This window comes from Gymnogyps californianus, chromosome 4 (assembly GCF_018139145.2).
Source record: "Gymnogyps californianus isolate 813 chromosome 4, ASM1813914v2, whole genome shotgun sequence".
NCBI classification, from domain to species: domain Eukaryota; kingdom Metazoa; phylum Chordata; class Aves; order Accipitriformes; family Cathartidae; genus Gymnogyps; species Gymnogyps californianus.
In genome coordinates, this window is record NC_059474.1 from 17,787,061 (window position 1) to 17,804,982 (window position 17,922).

General features: G+C 41.3%; 1 protein-coding gene across 1 annotated transcript; it reads left to right on the forward strand.

The window, feature by feature from the left end:
* The first annotated feature begins 1,176 nt into the window (after positions 1-1,176).
* LAP3 (leucine aminopeptidase 3) lies at positions 1,177-17,861 on the forward strand. The gene is made up of 13 exons (XM_050895774.1): positions 1,177-1,299; positions 2,023-2,138; positions 2,482-2,536; positions 5,187-5,292; positions 6,420-6,579; positions 9,481-9,642; positions 10,659-10,817; positions 11,578-11,702; positions 13,088-13,176; positions 14,559-14,661; positions 16,392-16,471; positions 17,141-17,253; positions 17,363-17,861. The coding sequence occupies exons 1-13, from the start codon at positions 1,177-1,179 to the stop codon at positions 17,559-17,561; spliced, it is 1,590 nt and encodes a 529-aa protein (XP_050751731.1). The 3' UTR covers positions 17,562-17,861.
* The last annotated feature ends 61 nt before the right edge of the window (positions 17,862-17,922 follow it).

Sequence of the window (17,922 nt, forward strand, 5' to 3'; positions counted from 1 at the left end):
TGTTATGATTTAATGTTAAAAAATGTAATTTTACAAGGTAAATCAAAATGGATGCAATTTCCCTCAGTCACTGTCTCTGAGCGCCGCTGTCCTTAATAAGACATGTTATTCTCTCTGTACCAGTTAATGGAAAAAGCGGTTAGGTGGGAACTGCAATACACTGTTAGAGAACCAACCCAGCTACCCTTCTTCATCACATTCTGCTGATGTAACAGCGCAAGTTCAGTTACAGATGTATGGAAAAGCAAACTAATTGTTATACATAGTGTCATAAGGTCTCAGATTCTCACATATAAAAGCAAATTACTTACAATCTATGTTTCACATTTTGGGGGGGGGAACCCCAAAAATCTGGATCACTTGACATTAAAATCCAGTGCATGTTCAGTGCCACTGAAACTCTGGTTCTTCATACTGATGATACAATAAATGTCAGCAAACTCCAAACAGCTCTTTTCCATACCGTGCTTTCACTAGAGAAGTGTAAAGCTACTTCTGATATTACAATGATGACCCAGTATTCTGGTGTGAATTTTCCTGATAAAATATAACCATAGTCATTCTCGTTGGCCTTTTATTTTCACTTACCACATTTTGGGTTTGGTTTTTTTTTTCTAATTTCACTCTGGGATTGCCACTGATTTCTCTTAGAACCTAATCAACTCTTCCTAGACAGACATGGTGATAGTATAGAAGCAAACGACCATCCTACATGGAAAATAATGTAAAACTGTTGTCTTTGCATTTGCAATAAAGCTTTGATTATTTTTTCATAAACCATTTACATTTTCATCTTCAGTATGCAAACTGAATATGCCGTACGCATACCAGGACTGGTTTGTTGAAGCCTGTGAAAGGCCCACACGGGAAGCTGTTTCATCCCCAGCAGCGCGTGCGAACACTTATCTAGAGCATACCACAAGAGGCAAAAACCCACTGTGAAACCGAGTCGCCCCCCGTTCCTCGCCGTACGCAGCCTCCCGCACAAGTACACAACGAAGTAACCGCCTGACGGCCCTCCGGGCACCGGCCGCGGAGCTCTGCCGACGTTCCGCCCACCGCCTCCTTCCCGCCCCTCCGCGGGCACCGCCCCGCGCGGCGCCGGCTGATGAGGCCGTCAGCGCGCCGGGCTCGGCTGGCGGCAGGCCGGCCTGCCTGCCTCACTGGCTGCCGGCCATGCTGCTGCCGTGGGTGCGGAGGGTGGCTGCGCGCCGCCTCGGCCGGGATCTCCCCCTGGCCTGCAGCTGCTCGGCGCAGGGGCCCTCGCCGCGGGGCTACAGCCGCGGAGCGGGCGGGAAGGTGAGGGGGCGACGGGGGGCGCCTCCCCATGGCGGGCCCCTCTTGCTCGGGGTCAGCCGAGGCCGGAGGAGGCAGCGCGGGGCGGTCCCTTCCTCCTGCTCGGTTCCTTAGCTCATGGTTGAGCGTGCCCGGCGCCCAGCTCCGGGGTCGCCCTGTGCCCCCGAGGTCCACCCTGGGGCTTGAACTCGCAAGCCCGCCGTGCTGGGGGCCGGGCCGTACTGGGGGCCGCCGTGCCTCTGCCCGGGCCGTGCTGGGGCCGCTGCGAGCCTGCGCCCTGAAGAAGTTCCCTGTCGGTGCGGAGCCGCCTTCCTGCCCCGGCACCTCGCTGCCCTGCCGATGCGCTTCCGTCAGGAGTGGTGCGAGTCCCTGTGCTCCTCCAGGATGCACCTGGCTGGAGACCTGCGTTTTGGAGGGGGGGGTGGGGGTGGGAAAAAGCTCTTTTGTACTTAAAATTACAGCTTGAAAGAGTTTTTTGTTGCTATGTGTTAGGCAAAATGATTATAACTTCAGTTATACTGAATCTAATTTCTTTTTCATGCTTAAAAGTAGTTGTAGTAGTTTATCCTGGTTTACCAAAGCGTTGCTGTGTGCATCATGTTCGATAAATACGTAAACTGAGATGAATATATACAGCAGTAGCTATGGTTTGAACAGTGTGCTTGCTGCCTTTCAGACAGGTCTCTAAATTTCGTGTTGTTTACATTAATGCGTGTCCTTTTTTAGGGTCTTGTTCTGGGAATCTACTCAAGTGAAAAGGATGAAGGTGCTGCCCAGTTCACTAGTGCAGGAGATGCTTTTGATAGACTTGTGTCTGGAAAACTGAGCGAACTTCTGTCTGTGTAAGTGTGTGATAAGCGTCTGAAATGGATTAAAGTACCTGCAAACACCAATAAGGATGATCTGGTTTTATCATTATTAGTATTTGTATCCATACCACTTCTCAGGCTGGTATTTGCTTCTACCAGGCCAAGCAGTTTGGAGGGGAACTCCTGTGGAAAAACCAAGCACTGAGGAAACGGATGCAAAATGTTCATGGGAACTGTCCTTTTCTGTGAATCGGCACTGAGCTGAGTGTCCCAGTACAGTGCTGAGAAGCACTGGGTGGTTGTGGAGTGAACGTAGTACCCTAAGATTTATCACCAGTAAGGACTTCTTTATTGAAAGAATCTTTTTGTGTCCTAGATGTGGGCCACCTTTGAAGAAAGGCAAAACACGCATATTCCATGGTTTGCATCAGGTATGAACTTTGGATTTTCGTGTGCATACTGATTAACATGAGAGGTTTGCCCTTACACCTTATTTTAAGCTGAGTTCACTGCTGTGCTTGTATAAATGCTCTGCTCTTCTTCCCCCCTCTCAACGAAAGATGTGGTTGTTATTGAAACCTCCTGTTCTGCACTCCCCATGTTTGCATGGCCTTTTGCACAATCCTGTACCCCCTCCACTATGCTGCAAATTGAGAAGGTGTAAACAAGTCTGCTCCAAAGGTGGTGTGCTCTGAGGAACTGCCTACTGAATGAGCTGAAGCAGAACACTTTTGGATCAGACTTCTGTGCCTCCTGTGCTCAGGAGGAGTGAGTGCACGAGTGTGTACCAGTATGTGCAGAGACCTTCCAGACATGACAGTCCTAACACAAGGTAGTCCCATCATAGGCTTTAATCAGAGATTTTAAAGTCATGTGCTTGAAACCTCTGAAAACAAGATGTGGGACCAGTCTTCAAGCAAGACTTTTGTCTGCACAGACATGATATATCACAAGGGTATGAGATGTGGATTCATCTGCTTAAAGTTAGGCTTTTGGTGCCATTTGGGAAGCCCTAATATATCTAATGCACCTACATGGAGCTGGCAAATATGGTACGATCTGTGCCTTTTTGGAGTAGTAGCTAGAGGCTAGGCAGATGTGTAATACAACACTAGGTGTCCCTGTCTAAGTAACTGAATCTTACATTACGGCTATTTAAATGATTTTAAATAAATCAATTTGTAGTGAGTGTTGCCTACCGTGTATAAATTCCTGTGCAGAGGCTCCAGACAGGTGACACTGGACTCGGTAGAAAAGCTCTTGGAAATTTAACGGGAGTCCACTGAAGGTCCCATTATCCCAGTGCTGAATTACAGGATGGCCTCTGAAGTGAGTAGCAAATCCCTGCAAGAGAAGGCAGTAGAATTTGGCCTTACGCACTCTTCTAAGTCTGGAAAATAATCATAACTAAAAAAATGTTACCTTGAATCACTGATCTTCTGGAAAGCTACCACTAGTTTCAGCGTCTTGTGGACTAAAAGACTTTATTACAGTGTAGTAGTTTGAAAGCCGGTTGTTAGAATCTGACAGAGCAGCTATTTGTGATGGAAGGGAAAGCCTAAGATTATCTTCAGAGCTATGGGCAATCTGTTCACATATATAGCCTGGAGTTTTATGCAAATTTGACTCGTTCTTAAAAGGCTCCTTTACTCTTCATTATTTCTTCCTTTTTGCCTTCAGCTTGCAGCTTGTAAGGCAAGCATTCAGTCTGCTGTGCCAGATTGCTTTCCCGAGTTCTGGAGCTGTGTACCTCTGTGCAGCTTTGGTTTGTTACCTGGCAAATCGTGCCTGCTCAGCTCCTGAGCTGAGGTAACAGGCTCACCCTTTTAAGGGATTTTCTTTCCTTGAACATAATACTGTGCCAGAAAAGGTGTCTTTAAGGGAGAGGCCACTGCCCGAGCATTCACACACCAATGAAGGAGCTGCACACACACCACCCAAGACTTTTAACTGCTAGGACTGGAGTCCCTTGGCAGCAGGCGACTCCAGTGAGCTGATGGGTGCCCCTTCTGACTCCTCACACACACACTCACCCTTGGGTGCTGCTTCTTCCCTCAGGCTTGACCCTAGGTTCCCCAAAGCAGAATCTCTAATCAAGGCCTTCAAAATAAAAAGCGTAATTTATTCTATCTATGGTGTACAAATTTACACAGCTTGAGCTGTGTGCCTCTGGAGAGGGACCCCAAACACTAAACTCCCTGGGCAATTATACCCTTACAATCTAAATTCCCACCCCTCACACTGTAGCCTGGTCTAATAGTAATACTTGGGTCTGGGGTCGTCTTCTCTCTCATTGGGTCCTTTTTCTCGTCTCCAGGTGGGTTCTTTCTCTTTCCTGTTTTTTTGTTTTGTTTTGTTGTTTTTTTTAGGCTAGTTGTTACTATGTCTCCTTTTCCTGGCTCAAACTGACTCTGGGGCTTTCCAAATCTTACTCCTCCAATCAGGGAATAGGTCAATGTTAAACAAAAGCATTAAGCAAGCTATGAGTTCTGCTTTATCATGAACGACTACTTTTAAGCAGCTAAACAAAGTCCTTAAAGCCCTCCATAACATATTAACAGCCTTTATAACTCACACACATTCCTGTGCTGTTGTAGCCTCACAATCTTACCCCGTTACTACCATGTGCCTTTTATGTCTCGCTTGGGTGTGGTCCACATGCTCATGTAGCTGAGCTTTGCCACCTTCCACAACAAAAGGTTACACTTCTCCAGCTCAGTTCTGGCCTTTGTTGCAGCTGGAAAGCTGGATCTGCTTTCAAAGGATTCTTAGACTTGCCCTTAGAAGTACCAAGTTTGCTATGTGTTGAGCATAAAGCCCTATCTGCTGCAATACACATAACTAACTTTTAACTGGACAAACAGAACAACTGGTTGCATCCCTGTGGCAAATGATTGGGAGTGTAAGACAGTCGCACCATACTGGCACTCTTAACGAAGAAATGTGCGTAACAGAGAAAGTACTGAACGTATTTTAATGCTGTGCTTGGTTTGATTTGGAAAGTAAGGTCTTTTTAACAACTCTCTGCTGTGGCTGTAACAATGAGGAAAGTGAATCCATTTGTGTGTCGGCTTCATCTAGGACTTTCCGAGTGTGGTTGTAGTTGGCTTGGGTAAGAAGAATGCTGGAGTAAATGACCAAGAAAACTGGAATGAAGGCAAAGAAAATATTCGTGCAGCTGTTGCAGGTTAATTATTTTTAACTTTTCTTAAGCATTTTGTCTATAAAACTATTGCAGTGGTGCAGCATGTTCCATTTTTGAAGAGTGAGTCTAGATATGATTTTGTTTCGAAATGCAAAATGTACTGCATGGTTTGCTAAATGCATTTACTTGTCACTGATATTCATGTAAGTTTTTCCTTAGTGAGGAAGGAGTTACAGGGCATGTAAATCAATCTGCAGACAGGTAACTGCAGTTATTTATATCAAATAACTTTCCTAAACAGTGTGATATTGAAAAGGCACTTGTTTAATTACTACTATTTTGGAGCCTGAGAGCATCACCGATTCACTTTATGCTCACGCTGTACTCAAGTATGCACATATATTTATTTTTGCCACTTAGTTTGTAACTATTTGTGTTATAAACTGATATCTTTCACAACATCAGTAGTATGATTCAGTATGTTACCTGTCGTAGGCAGAGGAGGCCTCTCTATCTTAATCAAGGATGACTGCTGCATCTAAGTGTGTACAAAACAAGAATAAAAAGAGTTCTCACTGCACAGTTTATAATCTGAGATTGGAGGTCAGTCACACGTGTATGACAGCTGTATGTCCAAAGTGCTAGCCTGCGTTGTCTTACCAGCTGCCAAAACATTGTTAAATTATTTGGGTACAAAACAGAATTTATGGAATATATTATTATTATTATTGTTTGTTTGTTTATACACACTTTTATAAACTAATTTGGAAGAAAAGAGCAGTCATATATTCTTAGCAAAAAACCTAAATTACAGCAAATTTCTGATACCTGTAGATAGTCATAATCCATAGCACTCCAGAATTATAGAGCTTTTATTTGATACAGAGTGAGTTTAAAGGAATCAGAACAACTGTGGATTTTCCTTTTTATTCTTGTGAAATGGCTTAATCATTACAATTCATCAAGTGATATTTTTAGTCAAAATTTGTCAGTATATGGTCATTGGCATTTTTAGTTATTCTACTGCATGATCTTTTTGATTTACTTATAAACTCAGATATCGAGTTGAAATTATTTTTGTCCTTGAAATGTCATATTGATCACCTCAGACACCTGTTTTGCTGTTTTGTGCAATACTCAGCCTACTACTTCTGTGCTGTATTTTTCAGTTGGCTGTAGACAGATCCAAGATCTGGAGATCCCTTGTGTTGAAGTAGACCCCTGTGGAGATGCTCAAGCGGCTGCAGAAGGTGCTGTCCTTGGATTGCATGAATATAACGAGCTGAAGCAAAAAAAGAAACCTGTAGTTACTCCTCAGCTTCATGCAAGGTGATGGCAAAAGGAAATCTTGCCTATTTATTTATCTGTTTGTTTATTTATAAAACCGCGTGCATGCTTGTGCACGAGAAGAACATAAAACTGAAAGAACAGGGCTAGCAGCAATATCCCTTTTAACTCCTACTCCTTTGAATTTCCTGAAGTATTTTACATCTCAATTATATTTATAGCGTTTGCTCCATATGTTTTGTTAGTATGCCATGTTCTGAGGTTAAGGGTAAATAAATGCTGCTTTGTAGAAAAGGCAGCCCAGGATAAAAATAAAAGTAAAAAATCCCTTGAAGCATAGTTGTGACATAAAAGGACTTCTGTTGGTATTGCATGCTAAAATTGTGGAGCAGAGGTATTTCAGACTCCATAAATGAATAAATCCTTTTGAGAATGAGGAAATGCTAATTGATACCAGTTGTAGTTTAACCCCAACCAGCAGCTCAGCCCCACACAGCTGGTCACTCACTCCCCCACTGGTGGGATGGGGGAGAGAATCAGAAGGGTAGAAGTGAGAAAACTCGTGGGTTGAGATAAAGACAGTTTAATAGGTAAAGCAAAAGCTGCGCACGCAAGCAAAACAAAACAAGGAATTCATTCACTACTTCCCATCGGCAGGTAGGTGTTCAGCCATCTGCAGGAAAGCAGGGCTCCATCATGCATAACGGTTACTTGGGAAGACAAAACGCCATCACTCTGAACATTTCCCCCTTCCTTCTTCTTCCCCCCAGCTTTATATGCTGAGCATGACATCATATGGTATGGAATAGCCCTTTGATCAGTTGGGGTCAGCTGTCCCGGCTGTTTTAGGGGCCCTCCTTTGGACCTTCTCCAGTTTATCAGTATTGTTTTTGTATTCAGGAACTCAAAAGTGGACGTAGCTAGATGCAGCTTCACAAATGCCAAGGAGGTAAATAGTTATTTCCCTTAACATGCTGGCTATGCTCTAATACAACCTAGTATGTGGCTGGCCTTTCTCACTGCAGTAATGCACTGCTTGCTCCTGTTCAACTGGTCCACCAGGATCCCCAGGTTCTTTCCTGCAACATTGCTTTCTGCCTAGTCAGTGACCAGCCTGACTGCTGCATAGAGCTGTCCTGTCCCAGGTACAGGACTTTATGCCAGCCTTTGTTAAACTTCACGGTGCTCCTCTTGGTGCACTCCTCCAGCTTGTCAAGGCCCCTATGAATGGTGGCCCTACCCTCCCCATTTCAGCTGCTCCCCGCAATGCGATGGTGTCCATGAACTTCTGAGGGTATGTTTCGTTGTCCAAGTTGTTGATGCAGGTGTCAGCCTCAGTTTCAACCCTTGAGGAACACCACACGTAACTAACTGCCGGCTAGACTATTCAACTGTTGTCTGCTGTCTTCTGAGCCCAACAGTTCTTCCAGTTTTTCACCCATTTTGTAGTCTACCCCTCCAGTTCATGTTTTCTCAATTTGCAAGGATTCTACGTGAAAACCTTGCTAAAGCCAAGATAAATGACATCCACTGTGGTCCTCTGTGCCAACCCTGTCATCATAAAAGTCAGTCAAGTTGGTCAGGCATGATTTGCACCAAATAAATCTATAATGACTGTTCCCAGTGACCATCTTGTCCTTCATGTACCTGGAAATGGCTTCCAAGATTACTTTCTCCATAAAATTTTAGGGGATTAGTCTAGGATAACGGGCTTGTCGTTTCCTGTATCTTCCTTGCCATTCTTAAAGATGGGGATTTGTCCTTTTCCAGTCATCAGGGACCACATTCAGTTACCATGACCTTTCAAACTGAAAGAGACCAGGCTTGCAATGATGCCAGCCAGCTCCCTCGGCACTCTCAGATATATCCTGCCTGCTACCGAGGACTTGTGTATGTCCAGCTTCCTTAAGCAGTCCTAAGTCTATCTTCCTCTGCCATGAGTAGTACCTGTCTTCCCCAAACTCTGTTACAAAGCACAAAGAACTGGGCAACCTGGAAGCAGACTTTAATAATTATTACGACTGATGCAAAGCAGGCATTGAGAACTTCAGTCTTCTCAGTGTTCACTAGATTGCCTTTCCCATTTAGCAAGGGGACAGCATTGTTCCTGACCTTGCTTTTCCTGATGATGCACCTATTGAAGTCCTCTTGTTGCCTTTCCCACTTCTTGCCAGTTTCAGTGTCAGCTGAGATTTGGCTTCTTAATTCCATCCCTCCATATCCAGGCAATGTTTCTGTATTCCTCCTGGATTCCTTCTTCACTGTGTTGCTCTTTTGAGAGGCAGAATCCAGCTTAATGCTCTGCCTTGCGATATCTTTTAAAGCAAGTAAGTCTTTCAGTTCTGTCTCAGTAAAATGAAAGGTTTTGTACTGGTCGTGTTGCAAAGTAACCAGAGACACATCCCCATTTCCTATGCAGGCAGCTCGTCGAACATTTGCTCTGTCATTTGTTAGTGAAGTGCCTTGAGTGCACTGTGAAATGAGATCCAAATTCCACTCTTATCACATAATCATATTTCAGTAAAGTGAAAAACAGAATTGGAGGCTTTATATGGTAAATAAAAACTTTCAGGGCTGTTATAATTAACATAATTACAAATTTTGGAAGGGGTATTAAACCTTGTGCTTAAGGATATAAGCCAATCTCTGACTAGTAAGGATTAGGACAAGACCTAATGTATTAGACAGATAATTTTACATCTGTCTACTCTAGGATTCTTCTAGCTTTCTGTGAAGCATTTGGCACTGACTAGAACCAGAGATGTGCTACTAAACTAGATGCACCTTGGACTCATACTAAATTCCTTGTAGTGAGATTACTATGACATTCTTAATTGCCCCAAATTAATGATACTGCATTTTCAAACAGGAGAGAACAGATGGATGCTGACATCTTACTTTTGCAAATGTTTATGATCCTGATTATTGTATGGTGTTTTTTAGTGCTGAAAGTGAAGCCTGGCAAAAAGGTGTTATCTATGCTGAGGGTCAGAACCTCGCTCGGTACCTTATGGAGGCTCCAGCTAATTATATAACTCCAATCAAATTTGCCGAACATATTGAACAGAAGCTCAGAAGTTTCAGCAATGTGAATGTCCATATAAGGTAAATTCCATTGAAATGATTCCTCTATACGGTAAGATACCTTCCAGGTTATTCACATCGGCAGTGGGCTCTCATTTTCACTCTGCCACTTCGAATGACAAAAGCAGGGAAAATGTTTGGCAAAAAGGTATGAGGGGTGCCCAGACTGCAAGCTACTCTCAGTATTAGAAGGTGAGCTTCTAGTTTGCAGAGTGAGCAAGATACTGTGACATAGTAAAATGATTAACTGTCAATTAGTCATGCAGTCAATTACTGCTTAATGAACACGTGCTGTGAAAGGAAGCCTGATGAAGACTCGGTGAATAGAGGGCAAATACTAGGTACCTTTTTTTGAATACCTTTTGTTTTCTTCCCAAGTGGGTTTTATACACACCTTTGCTTTTTTGTGTGGATGTGGTAATTAAACATCCTCTAGTTATTGCTGTTACTGTTGGGGGTTTTTTTAGCTTTTAAAAATGTTGAGATGGAGCTGTAAAAGCCCTTGCAATTGCAAGATTGAAATGCTTCTTGCCTCTGAACTTCTAGTTACTGCTTTTCGGTGGAAATGGGCTAACTGGTTGTGCAAGTGTTGGAGGCTGTTTTGTTGAAAAGCAAAAGACTGAGGGAAATCAACTTTGCCTATAGTTAACCATCTCGATAGCAGAAAGCTGAACTGTAACCTGCTTCAATATTGTTACTTCAGATGCCTTCAGAGACTACAGCCTTGTGGGCAAGTGAAAGTTTAATGTTTCTGATGCAGAAAGTGTAGACGAGCTGTTGTTTGTTTTGTTGTTTTGGTTGGTTTTTTTAAACAAGGCAAAACAAAAACCAAGCAGCAACTTTGAGGAAGTATTTTTCTGTTTCACAAAAAAAGTAATAATGGTTGGATTTAAATTACAGTTTCCAAAATAACTAACTAAAATGAAATTAATAGTTTGTGTACGAACCTTCAAGAATTGTGATCTCTTAAACAAACAAAATCACCTTGGTCAAAGTGTCCAATTACAAAAAAAAATTAATATGTATTTCTGTTCCAGACCGGAGTCTTGGATAGCAGCACAACAGATGGGAGCATTCCTGAGTGTAGCTAAGGGTTCGGCTGAACCTCCCATCTTTCTGGAGATTCACTATTTAGGTAGTGCTAATACAAATGACTCCCCGTTGGTATTTGTAGGAAAAGGAGTTACATTTGACAGGTACGTATGCTAATATTTTAATGACTAGAGGGGGTGGGAAATGCCTTCCTGCTATTCACGTTCAATGGGGAGATGCTTTTTCTTTGCTCAGCACATCTTCCAGTGCCATTCCAGTGAACTTGCCTCATATAGTAGATTGTGCTGCCTTTCCTGGGGATAAGACAAGCTTGAGCGGTTGGACAAAGCAGGAATTGATATGCCCTCGTCTTGTAAGGGGAAAATGGAGATTCAGGGGGAAAGAAAACAACGTGCTATTTTTTCTTTTTTGGCCTGAGCAAACCTCTGGATCAATAATTTACATGTTTAGAATTGCAGTCTGTCACTGGACACCTAGATCACGCTTAAGGAAAGAGAAAATAGTTCATTCTTTGCAGCAGCTCCTTATAACTGCTTTTCATGTCACATAACTACTGAAGAATTTATCAGTGTGTTCCCCTTCCATATGCTGATTTTACCAAGTGTACTATTTTGTTCTTGTTTTGTGCTCTTCTGCTATTATGAAGACCATTGAGTTAGTCCGCTGCAGATTACCTGGATTTTTATGGCATCCTAATTATGACGCAATCACTCAGGGACATACTTTATCTGAAATGAAAACCCAGATACCTTGCTTTCAGTATGCTTACTAGGCTGTTGCAGGAATATTTGAAAACACCAAGTCTAGCATTTACTTATATTTGGTGCTAAAACATACTGATGGACAGAATATTATCAGCATATGCAACATCGAACTCCTGCATGCTTGTGCTGTTTGTTCTAGTGGTGGCATTTCACTGAAGCCGTCATCGGGTATGGATGCGATGAGAGCAGATATGGGAGGGGCAGCAACTATCTGTTCAGCCATTGTGACAGCAGCAGCTTTAAATCTACCTCTTAACATAATTGGTAAGTGTGTTTGTGTGAGAATCCAAAAATCTTAATTTTACAAGATTTCGTTTAGACAGTAATTTTCTAGTATCAGCAGTGGTAATGGTCTTATAGAAATGTCATGGACTCTTGGAGACCTACTTCTTTCATTCCCTTGCTCAGCCTCTCTTCCATTTTTACTTGCTTATCAAAAAATTACTAGCTTTGCTTGCAGAAAATATTGCAACACCAAATTAAAATTTTGAAGGCATGATTTTTTGATCTTAGGAGAGAAATGATTGTTAATAAACTTATTTTCAACGAGTTTTTCAGAAGTCCTCATCCTTCATTACAAGAAGGAATGTAGATATCTGTAAAAGCAATAAAAAATGAAAAGGAGTTAGCTGAGCTACCTCCATGAGTGTTTGCCACAGCTGAACAGGAAGAGGGATCAGCTCTTGTTTCCTTAGGTGAATATCTCAGCAGAAATGTAAAACAAACAAACAAAAACAGTCTGCTAGTACTGTTTTTAAGTACAAGCAATGCTTGTTTTCTCTGCAAAAATGTTGCACAGATAAAACTAAATGAGCTGATTCAGGAACCGTGGCAAAACCAGTTGGTGATGACCTACAATCCATTCTAGGATAAGTTTTATGTTTGAGAACCTTGACTTTCAGGTAACTAGTATTTTAGTCACTTTTAGGCTTCAACCAGTAGAGGGCAGCGAAACACACATCCTCACGACATTCCTCACTTGAAAGTATGCAATGGGAAGGGCTGAATCAGTGGAGCAAAAGTGTGTGTACATAATTCCACTGAAAAGTGGTGGTCCACAATTCGCTTATTCCTTGTGCCAGGAGCAGGTTTTCCCTAGGAATGGTGGAGTGCCTTTCATCCCATTATCCTATTCATAGTTGGAGTTTTGACGTTGACCCTCTTTTTTGCTCATCTTTTTGCTGTTCTTATGGTTGGAGTTCTGTGGCGAGTCCTTGGACCCCTCTTGACATTACACAATGTTTATTTACAATCAGCAGAGCTTGAGTGGCTCAGAGCGTTAATTTGAGAAGTTTTTAATTTCAGAAAGAAAGAATTCCCTTTACATGTGACTAATTATTCATATATGGAAGACATAAGATATTTGTTGCTCCTCTGATCTCACTTGTCTGGGCATAAAGTAGAAGTAAATCCTAGTGGTAAAATGGTGTAGGTGAGAGAATGTGGTGGTGCAACATGCAGAGGAATTTCCCTGACTGAAAACTGGACTATATGTCTTTCAGTAACCAGGAACATTTGAATTTTGAGCATAAATTCAAGATGAGAATAGTACTGTTTTCTTAAGGAGGTGTTTGGTTTTTTTCTAAGTGTTTTTTCTACATCTTTTCTGAGAAAGAAACTAGTAATGCACTTTTGTTTTTCTCTCTGAGGTTTGGCACCCCTCTGTGAAAATATGCCCAGTGGTAAGGCAAACAAGCCTGGGGATGTAGTTAGAGCCAAGAATGGAAAAACAATACAGGTATGCATGTGAAACTTGGATTTTGAATACTTTTAGAGAATTGGTTTAATCAATCAAGTTATATGACTGCAGTCAGAGTACATGTTTGAAAAGACCCTTTAAAAAGATAAGCAGTGCAAATGTACTGTTTTTAAAAATGTAAGCAGCATGTTATTAATTAGAAATTGCTATGGTAGGATTCTTTCAAATATAAATACAGATTGAAGAGATTAGACATGTTTTATAAATTGCTAGGAAAAGCTGAAAAGTATGGTCATTGAACATGCTAGAAAATCTTGTTTTAGCACAAGAGGTTGTTACAATGCTGATAAATATAGGTTCTCAGTCAGAATGAATAACATACTAATTGCTTCCAGCAGACCCTTCAAGACACTTCCCTCCTATCTGGAGTAAGGCATAAGAGTATTAGTTTCCTGCTGATGTAACCAAGGTCTTTACACTGCCAATCAGAACTCTGAGTCATAGGGGCTGTTGGTTCAAAGGAGCTTGCCAAATCAGTACCCAAAATACATATTTCATATTTAATCCAAACTGTTCCATGCTCATCTAATAGATTAAATGGTACTGAAAGTCATTGTGCTGTAGACACACTGATTTCCTGCACAAGTAGATGGCTTAATCAGTATTTCTCTCTGTCTGGATTTCTGTGATTCTGCCACCTTTGACTTGCTGAACCGTCCAGTTCCTTGAGGTTCTTCTCCCAAAACTGAGTTCAGTCACCCTCTGCTTTGAGGGAAAAGACTGGGCACATAGTCCCCCACCAAGAAGAAATTTGCAAGAAAGTGCTAGTAGCTCAGAGCACATCATGCAATTAATCTTGCAGAATTCATCATGAATTTTCCCTGAAAGCAGAAAGGAGCAAAGGGGCTATTGATTTTTTTTTTTTTTTTAAGAGGCAAAAAGTTTCAAGATTCAAAGAGAAAGCAGTATAACAAGGAGCTGTTCCCAGGCATGCATCTGTGCTGCTTTGTGGTACCCTCTCCTCCTTTGCGGTTTCCATTGGCCAGATCTCTGCGCTTGCTCGGAAGCAGCCCCTGAGATTCCTGGGGCTTTGCTGGGAATGGCAGCCAGCCCCCTGCACTCCACTGGGGCACCTCTCCAGGCTCCTCTGAGGAGCCAGCAGCACAAAGGCCCAGCACGCAGAGGAGGCTGCAGTGCTGAAAGATGACTTGACCTCAGCTACAGATACGCTTTTATTTTATAAAGAGAACTGTATATCAATACTGTCTTTTTTTTGAGTAAATTTTGATTACCTGAAGTTCCTAGAGCCTGTGACAGTGCATTCACAATCTGACAGCTATTTAAGAAAATATGTAAGAAATAAGTCAGTGAATGGGATGTTTTCAGTAGTTAATCTGTTTTTACTAATTTTGCACCTGAAGGTAGATAACACAGATGCAGAAGGACGACTGCTGTTAGCTGATGCTCTCTGTTACGCCCACAATTTTAATGCGAGGGCTATTGTGAATGCTGCAACATTAACAGGTAAGCGATCTCCCTTCCCTGCTCATTTGCAATTCAGTTCTTTGTTACTCTCATTAATTGGGCTGTGGATTAGTTGCGCTATGTATATAAAGCCAACCTGAATTTGAAAGCATCCGAGATGATTTTACATGTTGTAGGACAACATCTAGCACAGTTCATGCTCTAAAAACTTGCACAGCTGCACAGTGTCTGGACTGGGGAGAGTACTGGCACGCACGGTACATGCTCAGCAGCGTAGGTGAAGTTGGGCCGGCCCAGCTGAGCTGGAACTAAGAAGAGCAGGAAAACCTATGCAGACTTTGATGTTTCTGCACAATGTGTCCCAGTGCTTCCATTTCTCAACTAAGCCCTCCCAGCTCCCGAGGCTGTGTGATGCAGAGATACTGGCATGGTTGTGGAAGAATCCTGCCAAGTCCATATGGCACTGGCCGTGCTGGAGCCAGAATAGCTTCTTTGTGAATGGCTTCCTCAGTGCCTGAGCTCTGACCTAGCCAGCACCAGTTCTTCCATTATGTGAGCTAGCTCAGGTCTCTATGATTCTAGATAATAGAATAGGATAGTCATTATCATCTTCCCAAGAATTCATTTGACTGAAGTATCTCTTATTTTATGTGCAGTTTGCATACTTTCAGGCATAATAAAATGTGCTTTAATTGTTTCATCTCTACAGTTGTATATGAATGAGGTTATAATTTTAAATTTAAAAACAGCATTGTGTATGCATCTCATGAACTGCAGTAACAAGCTGTCATGGGTGAAGTGACTGTAGCTGAAATGAGAGCAAACATACAAGAGTAGTTCAGACAGGAGTCCATTGTGTTGCTTAATGAATATGCTAAGCAAAATAATTATCTTTCTATATATTCTCTACTAGTGCTTTAAATTATGTTCCATCAGTCCTACCAGTTCAAATGCTGTGGAAAATTTCAATAGACAGAAGGGAAGCCAATTTTAAGATCGTTGGCTTGTATAAAAGTATTCCCATAAAAAGGGCATGATAGAAGGAGGAGTTTACTCCCACTATAGAGTATTCTGTGTTTGGGATCCTTGGGCACCAAGCAGGAAGGAGGAGAGGTCCTGTAGAAATTTCTTTGACATACCATTTTGTTAAACTACTTTTTTTCTTTTTTTTAATCTCACTGAGGATTGAGTGTTGGCATTAGAGAAGCAGTTCTGTGGCATCAAATAAATAAATATGTATGTAATCCCTCTGGTTTAGGCATGGTTTAGTATTTTGGTAAGGATTATTTTAATTTAAAGTCAATTCACGTATGCTGTGCAAAAGTCTATGCAAGTGAAGTTCACAAAAGGGAAAGTATCAGGTCGAAAATTGTAGAGGTCTATAAATTGGAAAAAGTCCACTCACTTATATTTTCTATATGGAAACAATACAATTTAGATTTTTTTTTTTTAGAAGACACTCTTATTGCTGAATACATTATATTAGAAATATTGCTAAGAAACATCAAGCTGAAAACAGAAAATCTTGTTTCATGAGATACAGAATATAATTTTTGTGAATTCTTGTCCTATTAGATTATATAAATGTTTTAACAACGCTTAAACGTTTAAAAATGCAAGTGTACTAAAATCTTTAGTTTTTGCAGACTTTAGAAATTGCTGATAATGGGAATTAAAAATGGAAGGTTCTGTGAGGAGTCAGGATGCAGAGGAATAGCTCAGGTCCATCTTTGCCTTTGTTGTATAACCTTGAAGATGTGTTTCTGTAGGTGCCATGGATGTTGCGCTGGGGTCTGCTGCGACTGGAGTGTTCACAAACTCATCTTGGCTTTGGACTCACCTTTATGAGGTAGGCAATCTGCGCTATTATTAAATCATACTAATAATTCAGTAATAGCTGTTATTGAAAAGTTAGTGCATTACTGAAAGTCTTACTTTATGCAAATCTAAAAGGTATGTTACTACATTTTGAAATCTCATAGGAATGGTGTTAGTACTGTATTTAATTGACAATAATTAATTTTTACTATTAATTACTAGCTCTTTAGCGAGGTTTAATATCATACAGCAAACGGCATGCACATCACCTCAAGGATCTGCATGTTCTGATGACTTACTGCATATGCATAAGCTCTGGACTACTGACAGTAATTAGTTCATGTTAAAAAGATAATTCATCTTGCTTAACAACACAGAAATTCAGAGAGGCCTCATGAGTGGCTGAAGTGTGATGGCTAAAGCAAGTCTCTGAAGGGAAGGATTTGTGTTTTCAGGGGAAAAAAAAATGGAAAAAAAAAAGCAGTCTTTAGATTTTGCTTTTTGACTAACACTAAAGTACCTACAAAGTAGGATTCACTGTTTTGTTTTGCAGTGTATTTCCAAATAACTAATATTATATTGGGCTGAAGATTTTTAGACTGATCAAAGCTAAACAAAAATAAGCATGCATGATACCAGGGCTTATAAATGCAGTTTAAAAAAAAAAAAAAAGCCAAAACTATCACTGTTTCTTTTTCAGGCCAGCATTTTGACAGGAGACAGAGTTTGGAGAATGCCTCTTTTTGACCATTACACAAAACAAGTAACAGACTGTCCTCTTGCAGATCTGAGTAACATTGGAAAGTACAGCAGGTAAGATGTACCAGTATCCTTCATGTGCCCCTTTCTTTCAGTGTATTCGTTCAATGTTTGTACTGTTGGTGTTGCTTTAGAAACAATACAATTTTTCTGCTTCCCACAGAGCTGGAGGAGCATGCACAGCTGCTGCATTCCTGAAGGAATTTGTCACTGCCTCTCACTGGGCTCATTTAGATATAGCTGGTGTGATGTCGAATAAAGATGAGGTGCCCTATCTTCGAAAAGGCATGGCAGGGCGGCCTACAAGAACGCTAGTAGAGTTTGCAGCTCGATTAAGTCAAGACAGTCACAATACCAGATAAAATACTTATTCTAAAATCATCCACTCTGCCTTAAGAAAAAAATCTTAAAAAGTATTATTCATAAATGAATGCCCCAAGCATATTTTCACTATGGCAATGAACTACAAATGCATTTTATAAGTCATTACTTGGGTAAGAGTATCTCATCTTTGTCATCCCATATTATGCAGTTTAAAATAAAAAATATTGTTTGAACTATTGAGATATTTAGTACCAAAACATGATGATGGAAAACATCTGAACTCCTATTTTATATGTAAAGTAAGCATAATTATTGCAAACAATAAATCTCTTATTTGAGTGTGTGTTTTGATTGAGAATTAACAATAGATGGAGATCATAGCTGTGCCTCAGTTTTGGG